Here is a 23,471-nt window from a genome sequence, read left to right on the forward strand (position 1 = left end):
TAATGCATTGTAAGCCTTTACTAATGTAAAATGCGATTTTTCTCGAGCAATCCCTCCTGCATTCACAATGTAGAACATTAAGCCAAGATCCCTTTACTGTGAAATGAACAATTTTCCACTGACTTAGTAATGGTCATCAAAACACATGCAAGCTTAGGGCAACAGAAGATTGACAGAGCAGACCAGTCTTCTGTTTGGATATCACAGGTTCATATACCTTAATCTGTACCGAGCTACTGCTGGTTTAGCTTCCTAATGTACACACATTTAACAACATCCAAGATAAATGGTCCAGTCACATTAATGTGATCACTGCCTATGTTCAATGTCAACCACTCACACACTACAGGTGGAAACACTAGCAGTGGAGGGTATATCACGCTTGTTGGATGACATGGAAAATAGTGCAGTCATTGTCGTAATGTGGAAATGGAGCAATTTATATGGCATCCAAAAGGGCATGATCATTGGCTTTTGGACCAAGAGTGGAAGCATTTCTGAAACAGTTAAGTTTGTAAACTCCTCACATGCTGTGATGGTTAAGGTATACCATGCATTGCAAAATGGCGCTATCCAAACCTGGCACCAATGCATCTGTGGTGCACCATGGGCTATAGATTACAGGAGTGAATGACGGCTGTGGATATGTGTATGAGTGAATACATGTGCAACCTTGAACAACTGACCAGCCAGATGAACCAAGGGGCTACCAACAGTGTCTCTTCAACAACTGTTCAACGAACGTTGCTGTGGATGGGCCTCCACAGCATGCACCCAGTATATGCAACCATGCTGACTGCTGTTCACTGGCAACGAAGGCTGGAATTTCCATGACAATATTGTAACAGAATGTCCACTGAGTGGCGGCAGATGGCCTTCTCGTATGAATCATGTTTCATGCATCTACAACATGAAACTTTCAAAAGCAAACACCCTGCAACAATTACCGGATGAGATCCGGTCGAAGGAGGGAGCGCTATGGTCTGGGAATGTTTTTGTGGCATTCTCTGGGTGATCTCATCATTCAGGAAGGCACGATGGATCAACACAAGTATGCGCCTATCCTCGAGGACCATGTCCACCCCTACACGTAGTTTGTTTTTCCTCGGCACAATGGCATCTGCCAGCAGAACCATGAAATGTATGTGTGAGTTTACTGTACTCTCCAGGCCACCAGACTCCCAGATTTAAACCCAATTGAGAATCTGTGGGACCACCTCAATCAGGTTGTTTGCACAATGGGTCCTCAACTGAGAAACTTAGCGCAGCTGGCCAAAGCACTGAAAATGACATGGCTCCACATCCCTGTTCGTATCTCCCAGAACCTCACTGACTCTCTTCCCACTCTTCTCACAGTGGTCTGTGTTGCAAAAGGTGGTTACTCAGGCTTCTAACAGGTGGTCACAGTAATGTGACTGGACAGTGTACTTGAATAGAATTCAGAATGTCACAGAAATAAAAAACATTTTCAATGGATTTGCTGTGCAATCTGAAGCATAAACATCACTCACAACACTACCCATGCTTTCCTATGCTTACTGCACCCATTGACATTTTCTGTGCTTTTTTTTTTTTTTCCAATTTGACCCAGAACTTCACAGAATTCTATCGTCCTACACGTCTCCATTTTTTTCCATTTACAAAATTTCCATAACCATGAAATACAATGCCTCAGAACTGACTGTATAATGGAAACAAGCAGCTGAATGTCCTACAGAAAACTGAGAAGAATGAACCAAAAAGTTAAGTAGTGATCTGTTGACCAGATTACTGACTTACTATTTATGACAAGAGAAATAGCAGGGGTGAGAAAAAATGACAAAACAAGCTATACATTAAAGTTTGATTTGTGATTTTACATAAAGAGAAGAGTCAATGAATTAAATTTAAAACAGAGCCCTTCATAACTCAGATGCTCAAATGACAAAACAGGGCAGTAGAAAAAAATAGAAATATGTTTAGCAGCCCATGATAATACTGCTTTTGGCAGAAATATAGAACATAATAGATTTAAACTACTGAATAAGATTTAAAACTTCTCGACAGATTAAAACTGTGTGCCAGACCTGGCATCTTTATTTGGATAGGAGTTGCCCACAAAAGGCGAGGGTCCCACATTTGAATCCCAGCTTAATACACAGTTTTAATTTGTCAGGATATTTCAAGTTAGTGCACACTCTGCTGCAGAATGAAAATTCATTATGAATAAGGTTTCTCCTTATTGTCAGCAATGGAAGTGAACTGCCAGGAGCACTGTCTTGTCCATTACTAATCTACAATTGATTAGAACTGCAAGAAACAAAAAATTAGCTATTGACATTTATACAGAAATACCTCTGCATGTTAAGTGTTGAAGCAGGTGGGTATCCAGAACTGGAGGAGGAGGAGGAGGATGAGATTAATGTTTAACATGCCATTGCCAATGAGGTCATTAAAGACAGAGCACATGCTCAGATTAGGGGAAGATGGAGAAGGAAATCGGCTGCACCGTTTCAAAGGAACCATGCCAGAATTTGCCTTAAGTAATATAGGGAAATCACAGAAAACCTAAATCTGGATGACCAGATGTCATCCTTCCGAAAGCGAGTTGAGTGTGCTAACCACTGCACTACCTCACTCGGTTCCAGAACTGGAGGAATATAAGTAACCAATCATATGGGACCCCTGCAAGTGCTATTCTTTAATCTTATTTACAAAGATATATCAAAGTCATGAACTCATAAACAGTGATTTGAAATCATAAAAAAGGATATGAAAAAGAGATAATACATTTTAATTAAATTTATGATTTGCCCTAGTTAATAAGTAATGGGAGCAAACACCCATTTCCCTGGATATAAAGCATCCACATGAATGAGAACATTGACTGTCAGCATGTGGCCACATGCATTCAGTTTGATTTAAATATGTATAGACTTAGATAGGCAGTGCCCAAGCAGAATACAAAATAACCAGTGATACCTATCAGCATGAGATGGAAAATCTCTCAAACAGAAAATTTAAGAAAAGATGTGAAACACACATAATGCTGGGAGAAATTTCTTTACACTTCAAACAGCCAAAAAAAATGTGTGTTTTACATAACAAACGAAAATGTTCCCTGTGTCAAATAAAGTTGAATAATGTGCAATTTGCACAATTTATACAGTTCACTCCTAATGACAACCAAATACTTCATAACACTCACCTATTTCTTCTGAAACATTTTGCAGTTTACTTGCAGTACGGCTTATAAGAACAATGTTCATTCCACGTTTTGCCAATTCAACTGCATAAGCACGTCCAATGCCATCACTAGCACCAGTAACCACTGAAAATATAAACAAAGAGTGTTCATGGTGCAACATAACACACAGCTTCTATTAAAATTTACAAGATCATCAAACTCCACAGAAATAACAATTAAAGATATGACATAGTTGACTAGTGCATTAAAGTCATGAGTAAACATAGATGTACATGTATTACACTATCTGCCTAACTGATGAAACTGGTGTATTCTCTGATGAGCAGAGTATATTCTGCTGGTGCCCATTCCATATCTACATCTATACTCCACAAGACACCTTACAGCATGTGCTGGAAGGTACTTTGTGCGCCAGTGCCACTTCCCCTTTTCCTGTTCCAGTTGCAAACAGTTCACGGACGATTGCCAGTAAGCCTCCACATGGACTCAAATCTCTCTAATTTTATCTTCATAGCCTTTTCGTGAGATACATGTACAAGGAAGCAATATATTGGCTGACTCTTCTAGGAATCTATGCTCTCAGAACTTTAACAGTAAACAACACCATGATGCAGAAGATCTATCTTGCAGCGACTGTCACCGGATTTTTCTGAGCATCTTTGTGATGCTTTCACACTTACTAAATGAACCTGTAACACAATATGCTGCTCTTCTTTGTATCTTCTCTATTTCCTCTATCAGTCCTAGCACATACATTTTTGTGCAAGGAAACACATTGCAGTATAGTGCTAGTTGTTGTTTCATGCTGACATCTTCCCTGAGAAACATATTTACTGGTTCAAGTTTCATGATGAGGAAGAGTGCCTTTTGCACATTCTAGTCCTGCAATTATAATAATCACCACAATAATGTTTGCTAGTTTTATTATAGGGACGAGAGAGGCAATTCTGACGTTACGGCTAATAATGGAAGCAAGGCTAAAGAAAAATCAAGACACTTTCATAGGATTTGTCGACCTGGAAAAAGCATTCGACAATATAAAATGGTGCAAGCTGTTCGAGATTCTGAAAAAAAGTAGGGGTAAGCTATAGGGAGAGACGGGTCATAGCCAATATGTACAACAACCAAGAGGGAATAATAAGAGTGGACGATCAAGAACGAAGTGATCGTATTAAGAAGGGTGTAAGACAAGGCTGTAGCCTTTCGCCCCTACTCTTCAAGCTGTACATCGAGGAAGCAATGATGGAAATAAAAGAAAGGTTCAGGAGTGGAATTAAAATACAAGGTGAAAGGATATCAATGATACGATTTGCTGATGACATTGCTATCCTGAGTGAAAGTAAAGAAGAATTAAATGATCTGCTGAACGGAATGAACAGTCTAATGAGTACACAGTATGGTTTGGGAGTAAATCAGAGAAAGACGAAGGTAATGAGAAATAGTAGAAATGAGAACAGCGAGAAACTTAACATCAGGATTGATGGTCACGAAGTCAATGAAGTTAAGGAATTCTGCTACCTAGGCAGTAAAATAACCAATGATGGACGGAGCAAGGAGGACATCAAAAGCAGACTCGCTACGGCAAAAAAGGCATTTCTGGCCAAGAGAAGTCTACTACTATCAAATACCGGCCTTAATTTGAGGAAGAAATTTCTGAGGATGTACGTCTGGAGTACAGCATTGTATGGTAGTGAAACATGGACTGTGGGAAAACCGGAACAGAAGAGAATCGAAGCATTTGAGATGTGGTGCTATAGACGAATGTTGAAAATTAGGTGGACTGATAAGGTAAGGAATGAGAAGGTTCTACGCAGAATCAGAGAGGAAAGGAATATGTGGAAAACACTGATAAGGAGAAGGGACAGGATGATAGGACATCTGCTAAGACATGAGGGAATGACTTCCTTAGTACTAGAGGGAGCTGTAGAGGGCAAAAACTGTAGAGGAAGACAGAGATTGGAATACGTCAAGCAAATAATTGAGGACGTAGGTTGCAAGTGCTCCTCTGAGATGAAGAGGTTAGCACAGGAAAGGAATTCGTGGCGGGGCGCATCAAACCAGTCAGTAGACTGATGACCAAAAAAAAGCTTTATTATCCTGGTCATGCTTTTCCATTGTCAATTACAACCTTTTATCATATCTTGCTATGCCTTCCAAGGCAATTGTGATATGTATGCCCATACCAGACCACTGGTAGTAAAGGAAATTGAGCAATATCAAAGAAGAGACTAATGAAAATGTGTAATTAATACGGTTTTTTTCCTTTGGAATTAACACTGATTACCAATGTGTTTGTTTGAGTAATTTATGTTCAGCTGAGCTGTTGTACATACAACAGCAAAACTCGCAACACTTGAAGACGACTAGCTTGGTCATTGAAATATTGTGCATAAAATAGGAACAGCAGCTCGGCTGAACATTCAGAAGTTCTCCATTAATCAGTCACATACCAAAAACTGAAATATGTTTTTTTCAATGTAAAGCTCCTGTCTCCATTGTTGGTGAATCTTCAGGATTGTTGTGGCCATAGTACTTGAAACTTTTTTGTTCATGATGTTTCATCCAGAGATGTGTTGGACATCATCTGAAGTGGCCCAGTTCCACTGAGTTGTGCCAACTGATGGCTTGGATGTTGGAGAGTGACAAACATACTGTGAAAATAGGGTGCAGTAGTTTACAGATGGTCAGCAGAGAAAATACTTGTCAGACATGAGACTCAATTGTACAACTGTCGTTGGACAAAAATAAAAACTTATCTGTCTATTCTGTACAGCAGTGGTTTCCAACCTTCCTGAGGCCATTCGCTCGCAAACAAGATCACACAAAAACTAATACCCCAACAGAGTATATTACCTAATGTAGTTTAGAAAAAAAAAAAAAAAAACTGTTTAAAGAATCCCATTTATAAAATTACTGGAAGATACATGCTATTTCATTAATGTTCAACAAATACAATTCTCATGTCTTTGTAGGTGTTGTATCAAACCAATAAACAATGAAATTCAAGGATAGTTGGTATTGCTAATTTCAAACAATGTTGTTAATAATGCAGAAACACTTCAAGAAAGAATATCATTTGATCGTGCAATATACATTACATGCAGACTGAGGGGTACACAGATTCCTACCTGGGGGTTGGGGGGTGCGGTAGAGAGGGGAGGGAAGGCAAGGGATGAAGGCAGTAGCTATAAAATGCCTTTGGGAGTGGCAACCCCATCGTAATGATAGTCTGTACTTACTTACTTGTCATTTCCCCACAGAATTTGAGAACTACCATACTTGTCACAACCTGGCATTGGCCAGATATGAGAGTGAACGTGTGAGTGAGTGAGCAAGAGAGAGAGAGAGAGAGAGAGAGAGAGAGTGTGTGTGTGTGTGTGTGTGTGTGTGTGTGGAGAGAGAGAGAGAGAGAGAGAGAGAGAGAGAGAGAGAGAGAGAGAGAGAGAGAGAGGAGTTATTGGAAAAAAGAGCTATATTTCGGAAAAATTCCTGACAAAAATCATCCTTTTGTACATTTCATTTAACAGAGTATCACCAAGTTTATACCAAAAAATCATCTGTACTATGAACTATGTGAAGGTTGGAATCATATTTGTCGAGTTATAGGATATTGTGCTTCACACAGCATTGTTGGCATTCAAAAGCTAGGTGTGATGTCTACATAAGAAAACCTGTCATATCTAATAGAACTACGAGGTTTTCAAGTGTGGGGCGAAACATGGTAAATCCACACTGGAATTTACTAAGGAGCTTTCTGTATTCTAAAGCTATCCAACAGTGGTACAAGGTGATTTTCCAGATGCCACAACATGCAGTGCTGGTATTAACTTTGACAGAGGCAGTTTAAAAAGCATTGGACAAAGCATTATCTAGCTGCCATCTGGTGAAAGGACAACTTTATTCCTTTTTTTCAGGTCTTCAGTCTTCTGACTGGTTTGATGCTGCCCGCCACAAATTCCTCTCCTGTGCAAACCTCTTCATCTCAGAGTAATACTTGCAACCAACATCCTCTATTATGTGCTGGACGTATTCCAATCTCTGTCTTCCTCTACAGTTTTTGTCTTCTACAGCTCCCTCTAGTACCATGGAAGTCATTCCCTCATGTCTTAACAGATGTCCTATTGTCCTGTCCCTTCTTATCAGTGTTTTTCACATATTCCTTTCCTCTCCGATTCTGCGCAGAACCTCCTCATTCCTTACCTTATCAGTCCACCTAATTTTCAACATTCGTATGTAGCACCACATCTCAAATGCTTCAATTCTCTTCTGTTCCAGTTTCTCCACAGTCCATGTTTCACTACCATACAATGCTGAACTCCAGATGTACATTCTCAGAAATTTCTTCCTCAAATTAAGGCTGATATTTGATATTAGTAGACTTCTCTTGGCCAGGAATGCCCTTTTTGCCATTGCTATTCTGTTTTACTCATTATTTTACTGCCTCGGTAGCAGAATTCCTTAACTTCATCTACTTTATGGCCATCGAGCATGGTATTAAGTTTCACGCTTTTCTCATTTCTACTATTTCCCATTAACTTAATCTTTCTTCGATTTACTCTCAATCCATACTCTGTACTCATTAGACTGTTCATTCCATTCAGCATATCATGTAATTCTTCTTCCCGTTCACTCAAGATAGCAATGTCATCAGCGAATCATATCATTGATATCCTTTCACCTTGAGTTTTAATTCCATTCCTGAACCTTTATTTTATTTCCATCATTGCTTCTTCGATGTACAGACTGAACAGTAGGAGCAAAAGACTACATCCTTGTCTTACACCCTTTTTAATACGAGCACTTTGTTCTTAGTCGTCCACTCTTATTATTCCCTCTTGACTGTTGTACATATTGTATATGACCTGTCTCTCCCTATAGCTTACCCCAGCTTTTCTCAGAATTTCAAATATCTTGCACCATTTTACATTGTTGAATGCTTTTTCCAGGTCAACAAATCCTATGAACTTAGCTTCCCTGCACTTCCTGTTTATTTCATTCCTCAGCGACTTGTAATTCTGTATTCCTGAGTCTCCCAGAACATTTTTGTACTTCCTCCTTTCATCAATCAATTGAAGTATTTCTTCTGTTACCCATGGTTTCTTCGCAGTTACCTTCTTTGTACCTATGTTTTCCCTCTCAACTTCTGTTATCACCCTTTTTAGCGATGTGCATTTCTGTTCAACTGTACTGCCTACTGAGCTATTCCTTACTGCTGTATCTATAGCCTTAGAGAACTTTAAGCATATTTCGTCATTCCTTAGTACTTCCATATCCCACTTCTTTGCGTATTGATTCCTCCTGACTAATTTCTTAAACTTCAGACTACTCTTCATCACGACTATGTTCTGATCTGAGTCTATATCTGCTCCTGGGTATACCTTACAATCCAGTACCTGATTTCGGAATCTCTGTCTGACCATGATGATATCTAACTGAAATCTTCCTGTATCACCTGGCCTTTTCCGAGTATACCTCCTCCTCTTGTGATTCCTGAACAGAGTATTCACTATAACTAGCTGAAGTTTATTGCAGGACTCAATTAATCTTTCGCCTCTCTCATTCCTTGTCCCAAGCCCATATTCTCCTGTAACCTTTTGTTTTACTCCTTCCCCTACAACTGCATTCCAGTCCCCCATGACTATTAGATTTTCAGCTCCTTTACATACTGTATTACCCTTTCCATATCCTCATACACTTTCTCTGTCTCTTCATCTTCAGCTTGTGACATCGACATGTATGCCTGAACTATCATTGTCAGGGTTGGTTTGCTGTCGACTCTGATAAGAATAACCCTATCACTGAACTATACACAGTAACACACTCTCTGCCCTACCTTCCTATTCATAATGAATCCTACTCCCTTTATACCATTTTCTGCTGCTGTTTATATTACCCTACACTCATCTGACCAGAAATCCTTGTCTTCTTTACACTACACTTCATTGACCCCTATACTAAATCTAGATTGAGCCTTTGCATTTCCATTTCAGATTTTCTAGTTTCCCTAACACGTTCAAGCTCCTGATATTCCATGCCCCGACTCATAGAATGTTATTATTTTGTTGATTATTCAATCTTTTTCTCATGGTAACCTACCCCTTGGCAGTCCCCTCCTGGAGATCCGAATGGGGAACTATTCCGGAATCTTTTGCTAAAGGAGAGATCATCATGACACTTCTTCAATTACAGGCCACATGTCCTGTGGATACAAGTTATGTGTCTTTAATGCAGTGGTTTCCATTGCCTTCTGCATCCTTGTGCCGTTGATCTTTGTTTAGTCTTCTGCCTTCAGGGGCAGTTTCCCACTGTAGGACAAGAGAGTACCCTGAACCTCCGCCTGCTCCTACGCACTCTTTGACAAGATGTTGGCAGAGTGAGGGTGACTTCTTATGCTGGAAGTCTTCAGCCGCCAATGCTGATTATTAATCAAAATTTAAGCAGCGGCGGGATTCGTACCCGGGACCGAACACTTTTTGATTATGAATCAAAGACACTACTCCAAGACCACCGGTCCAACTCCTTATCATTACTATAACATGATTTCAAATGATCCATCTTCTTTAACATCCAGTGCTGATGAAGTGCTAAAAACACTCCAACATTGTCCAAGTGATGCCTTGGAGTGTTGTTCAGAGATAATTGCTGTCTGAATAAAACCATTACTGCAAAAGTTCCATAACTACAATCAGTCTTCCTACTATGAAAACTGAGGAAGTAGTATTATATATCAACTCTCTAAACACTTGCCATGGTCTCTCTCTCTCTCTCTCTCTCTCTCTCTCTCTCTCTCTCTCTCTCTCTCTCTGATTGTCCTTTTTACTCGCAACCACACAACCTAAAATTTTGCACAGTTCTCTACATATAATCAACATCTGAAATTTCATAGTGTGTGTCTGCCCCAGACTGTGAAGTAAGAGTTGCTGATATGCTTCCAGACAGGTTGCATATTAAGCTGAACTGGAGATTTTTGGGACAGGATTGGATCAAGTGTGTGATGCAATCTTTCCAGTTCCAAAAGCTGCCTTGATGGTCAAACAAGTTAATTGGACAGCTAATTCTTAAACCGCTCTAATGAGAAACTATCTCTGTAGCGTCCTCTTTGCAACTGGTTTGTGTGGAAGGTAGATCCAGATGATCAAGTGGACAGATGTCATTCAACCACTTTTCATTGTGCTATGTCTGTCAGTGTAGGGGAGTAAAACAAGTGTCAGTGGGAAAAAAAAGTGTCTGGTGGACACAGAATCCCCATACATTGTGTGTTCCACCCTCCTACATATAGGTGGTGTGGAGAAAGCTGCAGAATATAATCAATGGAAGCTTTTTCAAAAAACGAAGAAAAAACAGCCTGTCTGAGTGGTACTAAATGAAGGAAACAAGTTACTACCATTATTGAAATGTGCAGTACTACAGCTACTGTTTGTATTTTTCTTGCAAGCAGGATAATTGTAATGTATGTTGTTCACATATACAACTAGTGCTGATGTTCATTTCTATTATTATTATTATTATTATATCCACATCAATGGCTACCCCTTAGGCCTGTTTCCCAACAAAGACATCAGTTTGGTGGAGCATACATAGCACACAAGTTGTAGCAGCATCAAAATCTGTCTTGTAAACAGAAGTACAAAGGGGGAAGGGGGGTTATTTCTTGTGCAGAGTTTCAGTTCATCCACATGTGCTCTGCATTTATTCCATGTGGAATCAATTTGTCAGAGAGGCCTTTGTCTCTCTTTTTTCCCTTAGCCAAATGCGTGGGAGGTGGTAATGAGGAGCCTGTTGGTTTCCTTCGTGTCAATTGTTTGTGTTGGAGAATAGTTACTCCATATGTAAAATAAAATACTGTAGCATTATCTGAAATATTCATCCTACTTTTCCTATATTTCCAATATCCCCCCCCCCCCCCCCCCACACACACACACACAAGTCTTTCTTTTCAATGATGATTGAATTGTTTGGGAGTTGATTTTTCACCATTGTTGTCATGTGTTTAAGTCAATAACAACTGTGAAAAGGCTTAGTGATGAACTCATATAATTCAGCCACTAGTGATTTACAAGGTCTTTAGGCTTCTTCACTGTCTCCTCCATAACCTATTCCTATTCCAAGCGCCAATGACAACTTTTACTTGAATGATAGCAAAAGCAAGTGAATAATTCAACAGAAAAGATGAATGCTTTTGTTTTGTTCAAATCTCCACTCCCTAAATATAATTCTACCATTAAATACACGTAAACCAGTGATAGAGAAAATGTGCAAATGTAACTTAAAAAGCTGGTGAGTAAATTCTAATACACTGTATAAATATTTGCCATCAGTCATATTCCTTATATCAACTGGAGTATTTTAAAAATTCAGGAATTCCCTTCAAAATATGTATTTGGGAAACAGAATGATGTTCATGTGGGTGTGCAGCTGTTGTTTGTATTCTATTTTTACTCTGGGTTCACAGAAATAGATAAGCAATAGGGAGAGAGATATCATTATAGAGTCTGTGGTGGTTGTACAACTTGGCACATTACGGCAAAGCTTCTGTCTCTGAATACCCACCTGCTCTTACATGCGTAATGAATTTTATAAGAGTGCTTCAGTTTATTTTAATTGGCACATAGTGAATATAAAGTGATATTCAGTTCAACGATCCTTGCAAACCCATAAACCTTTTGATATTTTTCCTTACCTTAGCAACAACGTAACTTGAAAACACAAAAGCAAACAATAATATTAACAATCAAGAGATCACATCAAACACCACATCCATTGCATTTGTTGCATATCTTGTGGCTCAGATCTTGTTGCTGCTGATGATTATGGCTTTCAGAAGGCTAAACATATAAGGTCATCCAATCCGTGTACCCCAGCCATCTTCATCTAGAGTGAATTCTGTACACAGTTGTGAGAAGGTTTTCTAAATTTTTGTGTAGCATGTATCTCACGCAGGATGTGGGAACCGGCCTGATATTCACCTAATAATCTACTGGATAGATTCAAACTGGGGCTGGAATGCCTCCCTGTGTCCCAGAAATGGGTGCTAACACAATCAACCATGTCACCAGTGCCTCATGGTGTAAGACTGACTGGTCCAATGCCACTTGAGTCTTATACAGTAAATGACTATGACATTAGTGAATCTAGAGTTATTCCATCACCCTAATAGATTATATTGAAAAATCTCGATTTATATACCAACATAAAATAATACAGTAAGTCGAATGATCTAGCAAAAATAAAATCTAGAACCATCTCAAGATTTGCAGAACTTTTGGGATCTGGACAAAAGCAGTGAAACAATCTTGACAATATGTTGTTTCCTACCATTTCCCACAAATTAAAATTACATGTAGTTTTAAACATATTCGATCAAATGGAATGCCTTGTTCTTTTCAGAATCAGAGATTTCTTGCTTCTTTATCTATTTAAGAACTACCAGACTGCTTAGAAAGAAGATGGGTGATTAAGAGTAATAATAGTTCTCTCTAAGTGAATCTTAAAATATCAAATAATGATACACTAAATGTCAGATTTCAGGATGATACTTGTTGTAGGCACTTATATACTGTGAGTATATCATAAAATGATGTGTACATATTCTGAGGCATAGAGGCACCTATTCCCACAACTTACGAGACAATAGCCAGGTAACATCTATGACAACCATCAATATTTCAACAAGTGAACACTCCACCATTTTCGAGGTACAAATGTGACCAGAGAGCACCCTCAGTAAGTGGAGCTATGAAAGGACCATAATACAGCATACACAGACAGTAAAAAGTTAACACACCACACAACCACAAATGATCAACGTCTTAGGTTAACAGTAGTGAATAGTAATCATCAATGTGTGAACAAGTAGCATTAACTCTGTCTCTTTGTTGTTTGACCAGGCACAGAGGATTGCAGGCAGAAATTAAACTAAAACCACCATCTCTATTTATATGGTCTCTTGTTAATTTAATCGCACCTTCTTCCTGAACAAAACTATCCTAAAAGCTGGAAGTACTCATCAGAATATCTGTGTTGTCATATTCCATAAAATGTCAGGTAACAAGGCAATGTTTTGGAATAGCAGATTTGCTAGGCTACTGTAAGTGTGTGTGAAACTTACACTGTATACACCACTCCTCCACGCTCTGACCAATGTATGACATGCCACAACTGCATGGGATATGGCAGACAACCACCTTAGGCAAATCGGGATCATTTACAGACCCTAAAGGCCCCTAATCTTAGATGGTGGTCAAAAAACACACTTTACACAATGTTTCAGCAGTATATGACTGATCTTGCTGGAAATGATATGCGCGTAAGGTAAAAGCGCGTCAGACTTAGTGCCACCTTGTTATTTTTATCACTCATCCAATTCACAGTTGATTGATAGTCATTTCTGTCTCTTATTTCTCTTTTAGTATAACCACCATGGTGAAAGGTAATTTCTAGGTGGGCTAGTTCAGCTAACAAACTTTCAGGGTCTGAGATGATGTGGGCCTCATGACCCAAGGTATAAAGCACCCTTCACACTGAGCTGGATGATGACAACTATCAGCCTGAAGATAATAATCAGTGTGTGTTGGCTCCTTATGAATGTCATGTCCCAATGTACCATCAACATTCCTCCTGGGCAACACATCAAGGAAGAGAAAGCAGCCATCATTTTCCACCTCCTCAGTAAAGGGAATATTCAAGTGGATTGAATTCAGATATTCTAAAACGCTGTTATATTCCATACAGAGGTAGATTTGTATATCTACAAAACATGCAGGTTACAATTCCACCAACCCCATACCTTGTTTCTCAAGATCTTTCATAAACAGATTGGCAACAATAGGTACCAAAGTGCTCCCCATTTCAACTCCACCTGTCTGTCCACAGAACTAGCCACTGAATAAAAAGTAAATGGAAGTTAATATATGCCAAAATATGGATGTTTATTCAATAAATCTAATCTTAACTGATCATTTCATGACCAGTGGGACATGTGTGTCCCACAAACAAATTTATTTCCCAGAGTTCACAGGGATATCGAAGTTCCACATCTGCGTGATGCTGCAATCTAGCATTGAAAGTATCAATTGTTTGGACCCAATAAGCTAGCTGTTTGGTACTTAATGTGTAAGATATGATTTAATTGTTTCAGTTGTACATTGTGTGCCTCCTGTTTTAAGTAATATTTTTCCTGTTCAAATGTGGGTGAATTCCTAAGGGACCAAACAGCTGACGTCATCGGTCCTTAGACTTACACACCACTTAAACTAACTTATGCTAAAAACACCAAACACACACCCATGCCTGAGGAAGGACTCGAACCTCTGGCGTGAGGGGCCGTGCAATCTGTGACATGGTGCCTCTAACTGCGCGGCTACTCTGAGCAGCTTTTTTTATCTGCAGTATACAGATTTATGCACATATTTATTAATAAAATAATTTTCAATTCGTTTAATGGTCTTGTCTTACAGTAAGTGTGTGTACAGCATTTCTATTTGTGCCTTGTGTTCATATTTGTGTCTAGACTTTTAAATTTATATATTTTATTCAGTGCTGTATTCTTATTTTTCTTCCCTTGATTTGATATGAAATGGACAACTCCACAAACTCCTGGTTTGTATTTCTGTGATGAATGCTCGCTTTACCCTTCTCTCTATATTTCTCCCAGTTGAAAGCTGCCATACAAGAGCAAGGTGAAAAGAATGTTGGACACATTTTCCTTCATAACTGCAGTTCCACATGATGAAACTGCTAACTACTGCAATGTCAAAAACAAAATAAAAGTGACAATGCTATCATGTGACTGATTTTCTCATGTTGAGAAGTTAGAAGGAGCAATCTGTTTTACATGATAAAAAGTGTTCTATAGCCAAGATTGCATACATTATTCTTTATTTTCAACAATAGGTTTTGACAGATTTTGTTGTCATATTCTGGTCTTCAAAAATTTTTGTTACAAAACTTGTTCATTGTTAAGTTACAACCACATGCCACATTCCCATAGTGGTAGATAATGTGTAGCACATTTTACAAAGGTTGGTCATAAATAAAACATTCACAAAAGCACCTTGTGGACATGGTCATGTGTGTATATGCAGTGCTGACAGATGATTGTTAAAGAGGATGTCAAATTTAACACCTTTCAGCTGTCAATGTTCAACCTTACGTTATTAGGCAACCAGTTTCAGCATTTTACTATGCCATCTTCAGGCCCCTGACCAACATGTAGGAATAATCTACCTTGCTTGTGAATGAAACAGGGGCCAGCAATACTGGTATTAGTAGATATTTGCTACAGTGACTACTTCAACCATCAAGTTGATGGCTGAAAAGTGTTTAATTTGACATCCTCTATCAAACAGCCGAGTCCCACAATCATTGCTAAAAAGATGGGCATACAGAGGTGATGATGATGTTTGGTTTGTGGGGCGCTCAACTGCGTGGTTATCAGCGCCCGTACAATTACCCAATCTTTGCTCAGTCCAATTTCGCCACTTTCCGGGATGATGATGAAATGATGAGGACAACACAAACACCCAGTCATCTCGAGGCAGGTGAAAATCCCTGACCCCGCCGGGAATCGAACCCGGGACCCCGTGCTCGGGAAGCGAGAACGCTACCGCGAGACCACGAGCGGCGGACAAGCATACAGAGGTGATTGTTAAGTCTTAAAAATCACAAGGTACAGTAAACTGCACATGTGCACATCTGTTCATGTTTGCTTGACATATTCCATTCATTGATGATCCACCTTAGACTAAATACTTTGTCTAAGGTGGATCATCAATGAATGGAATACGTCAAGAAAACATAAACAATGTGCAAATGTGCAGTTTACTGTACATTGTGATTTTTAAGAGTTAACAATCATCAGTGAGTGCTACATATTCAGGCATGGCCACGCGCATGAGGTGCTTTTTAATTGTAATGTTTTATTTCTGACAAACCTTTGCATTAAGTCCTACACTTTATCCACTACTATGGCAACATGGCATGAGGTTCTAATTCACAATGAACTCATTTTGTAACAAAAATTTCTGAAGACCACAGGATGACAGCAAAGTCTGCTGAAACCAGTTGTTGAAAATAGATAAGAATTTATGAGAACTTGGCTACAGAAAGTTTTTTACCAAGCTACCGTTTGAGTGACCTACTGCAGTACCATATCTTTCTCTCCACTGGTAGAAATAGTCTACTCCCCTTACAGCTGTGTAATCTACTATTGCTGTAGGGCACGATATAGCCGAGGTTTTACCATCTCAATTTCTGTCTTGTGATGAATCTTGTATCCTTCAATAATATGGAAAATTTTAATTAATTGTGCAACCAATGAGGTAACTGTAACAAATCAAAGGAATGCGAGTGACTAGAGAGACCACAGCAAAACCATCAGTCATTTAAATACAATCCCACGAATCAACTACAGAGTTATTAATGTGAAGTACAACTCAACAGAGTAACAAGGTGTCTTGCTGTGGCATATGCCAGAGCACTATTATTACTAAAAACAGGATTAAATGGAATAGCTTCCTTGTGGATGACGAAGTGACCGATGATGATTAAAACACTACAGTTGTTCCCAAATGACATTTACCTCTGAACAGATTTGAAACTCCAACACACAAATGCATTAACAGAAATAAATTGCCATGTCCTGAAGGTGACATTCAAATGATTATCATTTCAGCACAACCACTCAATACAGGTAGGAGTAAAACCATCTAGATTCTGTACATAAGAAAAGATTATGCAGCAGACTTCTCATTCATACATCTTATCTGAGTGTTGTTTGTTCGTGAGATTGTGTTACACCTCATATAAGAAAGAGAAAGGTCTAACAGCAAATATCAGATTTTGACAGTGGCACAATCGTGGGCTATCACGACTGTGATTTAATGTTTCTCAATAATGCTGCTCACATTGTTTGGGATCCCACAAATGTCATGCAAATATGGAACCAATGAGTTTTGTAGGGCCACATTTAACATAATGCAGGATCTCAACTGCCACGTGTGACTAGCACCTGAGAGGACAGACACATTGATCACTTGGCCATGCAGGCTCGTACAGACCTTGGCTCTGGAAATGGGCTTCCTCGCAGCAAGACAAGTATCCACACGAACAGTGTAACATCAGTAGGAGCACCACAGACAGCCTCAACGGTAACCATTGATGCAGAAACAGAGAGAGGTGTGCTGATCGTTGTGCACCCAGCAACAACACTGTACACAGGAGTGGTACCATATCTTTCTGCAAAATAACGCACACTGTGCTGCCTGTTCTTCTCTTATCTCCCTCAATACAGAGGGTGTTTAACTTTTGTCCTGATCAGCATGTTCTGGAGATCTCTCACCCATTAAAAGCATTTGGTCATGGGCTGCTGGAAGACTGGCAAACCACCACTCACCAGCTCCTATGATTGATGAACTTCAGCACAGATTTGAATCTTCAGGGAATGACGTAACCACAGTTGTTACCCAAGTTCAGTTCAGTTCTATACCCATCTGTGTCAGAGCCACTGTTCCTGCTTGAACGGCAGCTATGTGTACGAAACTTCACAAAAAAAAAATCACCTACAGATTTAATAGTGTACTCTACTATAGGGTATACACACAGTAAATAAAACCTCAGTACTTGCTACCCTTCCTTATGCTGTGATTCTAATGTCCAGCCCTACACCTAAAATGTGTGAATTCATTTTCAGTAAGTGAAAGAGTGAGTGGTGATGTCAGAGCTTGGTAGCAATTATTAGTTGATACAAAATAGACTGGAAACAATTAAGTGCAAAATATAAATGCCTGCCAGTGAAATCTCAAAAACAGATATAATGCATGAATTAATCACCAACCACATTTAAACTGTTATTTTGTGGAGAAATATGCTTATAATGTACAACATGATCTTATCATTGAAATGCACAAGACCTGACTACCTCTTGCACAGTAATAGCAACACGTGAGTAGTGATGGGTAGTGAGGCAGAAACGTGAGAATGATTCAACAACCGACTGAGGTCCAAATATAGCACAGGTGGCAAAAATAAAATAAAATTAAAAAATAAGAGTAACCTTCCTGGCCTCAGCAGAACTGTGATAAAAAATCCACGTACTATTTTAGTGAGAATAGTACATACCAATATCCGTCCAGATGACCTTAACCCAACATAAATAGTCCTGTAATTGTGACAGTGTTCACAAAGGTACAAATTCGATTTTGGCAGATGATGCTGCTCTAAAAAATTGTTTCACACAACTGAAATGGTGAGCAATCTGCTGCAAATCCTGCCTATACGGTCTTACAGCCCAAGATGGTAAATATCAGCCTTTGTCATATATATAAGTTGTTTACTGTGACAGCTTTAGTCAAATCAATTCCCTCATAGTCAACTCTTTACATAGTAATCTATCAAAAACGTAAAACATATGCTTGCACATCATCAGGGACACAGTGTCCCCACATGCCTGATTCCACTGATCTGGCCACAATAAAATGTACTGATATCTCATTTTACCCATATTGTGCTCGACTGTGATTCATACGGCCAATACTATTCATTTATTGCATATTACGCGGATGAGCTCACCTATATGTGGAAATGTCACAATTATGATTACATGTAATTCACTTACAATTTACTACCCAAGAGATCTACAAACAGATAAAGTCTTACAAATAAAATAATAAATGACTCTTCTCTTCACACTTCAATGGTTTCATATTCAGAACAGACTGGCAGACACAGTCATCGTCATATTACTGGGCAGTCAGTCCAGCGATATATACACTACTGGCCATTAAAATTGCTACAACACGAAGATGACGTGCTACAGACGCGAAATTTAACTGACAGGAAGAATATGCTATGATATGCAAATGATTAGGTTTTCAGAGCATTCACACAAGGTTGGCGACGGCGGTGACACATACAATGTGCTGAAATCAGGAACGTTTCCAACCGATTTCCCATACACAAACAGCAGGTGACCGGCATCGCCTGGTGAAACGTTGATGTAATGCCTCGTATAAGGAGGAGAAATGCGTACCATCATGTTTCCGACTTTGATAAAGGTCGGATTGTAGCCTATCGCGATTGCTGTTTATCGTATCGTGACATTGCTGCTCGCGTTGGTCGAGATCCAATGACTGTTAGCACAATATGGAATTGGTGGGTTCAGGAGGGTAATACGGAACGCCGTGCTGGATCCCAACAGCCTCGTATCACTAGCAGTCGAGATGACAGGCATCTTATCCGCATGGCTGGAACGGATTGTGTAGCCACGTCTCGATCCCTGAGTCAACAGGTGGGGACGTTTGCAAGATAACAACCATCTGCACGAACAGTTCGACGACATTTGCAGCAGCATGGACTATCAGCTCGGAGACCATGGGTGCAGTTACTCTTGACGCTGCATCACAGACAGGAGCGCCTGCGATGGTGTACTCAACAATGAACCTGGGTGCACTAATGGCAAAACGTCATTTTTTCGGATGAATCCAGGTTCTGTTTACAACACCATGATTATCGCATTCGTGTTTGGCGACATCGCGGTGAACACACATTGGAAGCATGTATCTGTCATCACCATACTGACGTACCACCCGGCGTGATGGTGTGGGGTGCCATTGGTTACACGTCTCGGTCACCTCTTGTTTGCATTGACGGCACTTTAAACAGTGGACGTTACATTTCAGATGTTTTACGACCCGTAGTTCTACCCTTCATTCGATCCCTGCGAAACCCTACATTTCAGCAGGTTAATGCACGACCACATGTTGCAGGTCCTGTACAGGCCTTTCTGGATACAGAAAATTTTCGACTGCTGCCCTGGCCAGCACATTCTCCAGATCTCTCACCAATTGAAAACATCTGGTCAATGGTGGCCGAGCAACTGGCTCGTCACAATACGCCAGTCACTACTCTTGATGAACTGTGGTATCGTGTCGAAGCTACATGGGCAGCTGTACCTTTACACGCCATCCAAGCTCTATTTGACTCAATGCCCAGGTGAATCCAGGCCATTATTACGGCCATAGGTGGTTGTTCTGGGTACTGATTTCTCAGGATCTATGCACCCAAATTGCGTGAAAATGTAATCGCATGTCAGTTCTAGTATAATATATTTGTCCAATGAATACCCGTTTATCATCTGCATTTCTTCTTGGTGTAGCAATTTTAATGGCCAGTAGTGTATACAATAAAAAAATATATTCTAACATAGTGAGCCAAGTGAGGAGAATAAAAGGTCTTAGTCTAAGAGACATCTCATGTTCACATTTAATATGACTATGTTGCTTTTGAGATACTGTTCCACTGCCACTGAAACTACAATAAACAATGTGGCCAGGACGCTATCAGGTTTGTTTTATTTTGCAGAATACAGAGAATTCTCTACGCAACTGTGTATGGTTATTGTTTTTCGTTCACTTGCTATTGATTTCGAAGATCAACAACTTCATCTTCAGACATATGAACTCTGTGATCAATGTGGTACACCACTAGTATATCCACTTAATGCAATGCAGTATCCTCAGGTTAGTTACTACAGAACTATGGGGAGGAGAGAGGGCTTCGAAACCATAAAAAAAATCACACATAAATGTGGCTGGACTGGCATCAAATAAGAAATGGCAGATAACATACTTCTGCATATACTAAAAAATGGTTCGTTCCATTAACTATCACTATTGCGCTCACAGTTAACTGTACCCAAGATATTCAGAGAAGCTACGACTCAAGTGCACAACTGCACAGTCACCAAGAAGTGCACAAATAGGAGTGTGCCTTGGTGGAATAATAACTTGGAAATTCAAAGAAAACAGGTACAAAGACTGTTTAACATTGCAATATGTAAAGGACAATGGGTAAATATCATGACGCCCTTGTCAACTACAACCTTGCAATCGGACAAGCAAAGAAGACATCCTGGAAGGCATTTTGTGAGGAAGTGGATAGCACGGCTGCTCAAGCCCAAGGTCACAGAATCCTCACTAGAGTACTAATCAATCCAGGAGGTATGTTGAGGAAGGAGGATGGGGAATATACAAAGACAGCACATGAGATGCTGGAACTGCTCCTCAAAACTCATTTTCCTCAATACACTCTGCAGGACAATACAGACCAGAATGTGATCCCAGAGAGACAATTGTTCACAGGCACTTGAAGAGAGGACTGGGAATCGGCCAAGGAGTGTGTGGACTTTAAAAAAATCCAATGGGTGGTGGGAACATTCCAACTGTTCAAGTCACATGGCCCAGGTGGAAATTTTACAGCTCTCCTACAACAGGCAGGAGAGTATCTCATAAGAGTCCTATTCGGGTTATTCAGGGTTAGCCTAGCAGTAGGATTCATTCCCAATGCTTGGAGGGCAGTGAAGGTTTGTCTTCATTCCAAAGCCAGGGAGAATTCATCATACCAAGGCTAAGGATATGAGACCAATCAGTCTGTCTTCCTCCATTCTCAAAACATTGGAAAAGCTGGTTAATGGATACATTGGGGAGAGGAGGCTAATTAGGGCCTCTCTACATTCAAACCAACATGCATATCAACCAGGTAAATCACGAGACAGCTCTCCACCAACTTGTTGGGAGGGTGGAAAAGCACTTCACTTTCAAAAAATATCCCTCTACATCTTCCTGAATATTGAGTGGGCTTTCAATAACATGACCTTTGATTCCATGGTAAGGGCAGCAGAGGTGCATGACCTACAGACCACTATATGTTGGTGGACCAGGGCCATGCTTAGTGGAAGGAAGGTAGAGGTTACCATGCTGAATGAAAAGATGGTAACTAACACCACTAGAGGCTGCCCACAAGGAGTTCTGTCCCCATTATTGTGGAATGTAGTGGTGAACGAACTCATTGAGGAACTAAATTCCAGACAATGTTTCTGCCAAGGATACACAGATGACCTCGGTATCATAGTAATACTTGGCAAATATATTGACACAGTAAGAAATATGGCACAAGGAGGATTGGGCACTGTGCAAAATTGGCGCTTTAAACAGGATCTGAGGGTTAATCCTAAGAAGACTGTTATTGTGCCATTTACAAAGAGGCATATCCAACACTCAAGGTGGAATCTAAAGCTCTTCAATGAAACTCTATCTGTGAAGGGGATAGTGAAATATCTAGGAGTAACATTAGATGAGAAACTAACGTGAACTCCTCACATTAAGAGTATCTGCTGCAAGGCGAAAAGTACTCTACTGAATACCAGAAGGGCTTGTGGTAAAATCTCGGGCCTAAGCCCCAGAGGTATGCACTGGATATACACCAAAGTGGTTAGACCTACGATTTCCTACAGGGCCGCAGTGTGCTGGAAGGAGGTCGAACAGCGGGTTGCAGCTAAGGAACTTGGTAAGGTGCAGAGACTGGCTTGCTTAACCATAATAGGCAGAATTAGCAGCACACCAATCGCTGGGATGGAAGCCATGCTGGACATGCCTCCACTACACCTTTGGATCAAGGTGGAGGCAGCAGCTGGGGCATACACACTTAACACTGGCAAAAACTGGATATCATCGGGATATCCAGAATCACATACTAACATAGTGAGTGAGTTAAACATAGGAATGGCTGCGGAAATGCCTGCTGAGTATATAACAGCTCCCAACTGCTTCAACAACCCTTACAATATAATGATTGGAAGCAGGAAGCAGTGGGGAAAAACAGTTCGACACCATACAGGGGACATTGTTTGGTTCACCAATGGGTCGAAATCAGACCAAGGTGTTGGGGCAGGAGTGTACGGGGTTAAGCCAAGACTGGAGGGCATCATCTCTCTAAGAAAACTGGTCTCTATATTCCAAGCTGAAATTACTGCAATCAGGGCATGTGTGGAAGAGAATATGTGTAGGTGCTACAATGACCATAGCATCCACATCTATTCAGACAGCCAGGCAGCCCTGAAATCACTCGCAGCTCCTGCAATAAGATCTAAGATTGTTGCAGAATGCCACAGGGCTCTGGTGGAGCTATAGGGAAGCAATAGGGTAAACCTAGTGTGGGTCCCCGGCCACTCGAGGATCTGTCGCAATGAACAAGCCAACAGATTGGCCAGGAGGGGGGCAACGACTCCATTTATTGGCCCAGAACTTGTCCTGACAATCACCAAGGCTATGATCATATTACAACTATGGAACTGGCTCAGGAAACAGCACATAGAGTACTGGACCAAGGCCTATAAACACAAACATGGTAAGGTAATGAAGCCAAAGCCATGTTTTAAAAGAATCTCTGTAATTCTGGGATTGAGCAGGAAAGAGATCAAACTCATGACTGGACTGATGACTGGCCATGG

The 23,471-nt window shown here is 40.2% G+C and overlaps 1 protein-coding gene across 2 annotated transcripts in view; it reads right to left on the minus strand.

The window, feature by feature from the left end:
• The window catches only part of LOC126183739 (inactive hydroxysteroid dehydrogenase-like protein 1), a 99,653-nt gene that overhangs the window by 72,521 nt on the left and 3,661 nt on the right, over nucleotides 1–23,471 (minus strand). The window contains exons 1-2 of one of the 2 annotated variants that reach the window (XM_049925946.1): nucleotides 14,471–14,549; nucleotides 3,188–3,310 (exon numbers count right to left, since the gene is read on the minus strand). In XM_049925946.1, coding sequence (XP_049781903.1) covers nucleotides 3,188–3,310; nucleotides 14,471–14,474 — 127 coding nt within the window. In that variant the 5' untranslated portion in view covers nucleotides 14,475–14,549. Of the gene's footprint in view, nucleotides 1–3,187; nucleotides 3,311–14,470; nucleotides 14,550–23,471 lie in introns of those variants that run through there. The other variant, XM_049925945.1, reaches the window with a different exon arrangement.

The sequence above is a fragment of the Schistocerca cancellata genome, chromosome 4 (genome assembly GCF_023864275.1).
Source record: "Schistocerca cancellata isolate TAMUIC-IGC-003103 chromosome 4, iqSchCanc2.1, whole genome shotgun sequence".
Classification (NCBI taxonomy): Eukaryota; Metazoa; Arthropoda; class Insecta; order Orthoptera; family Acrididae; genus Schistocerca; species Schistocerca cancellata.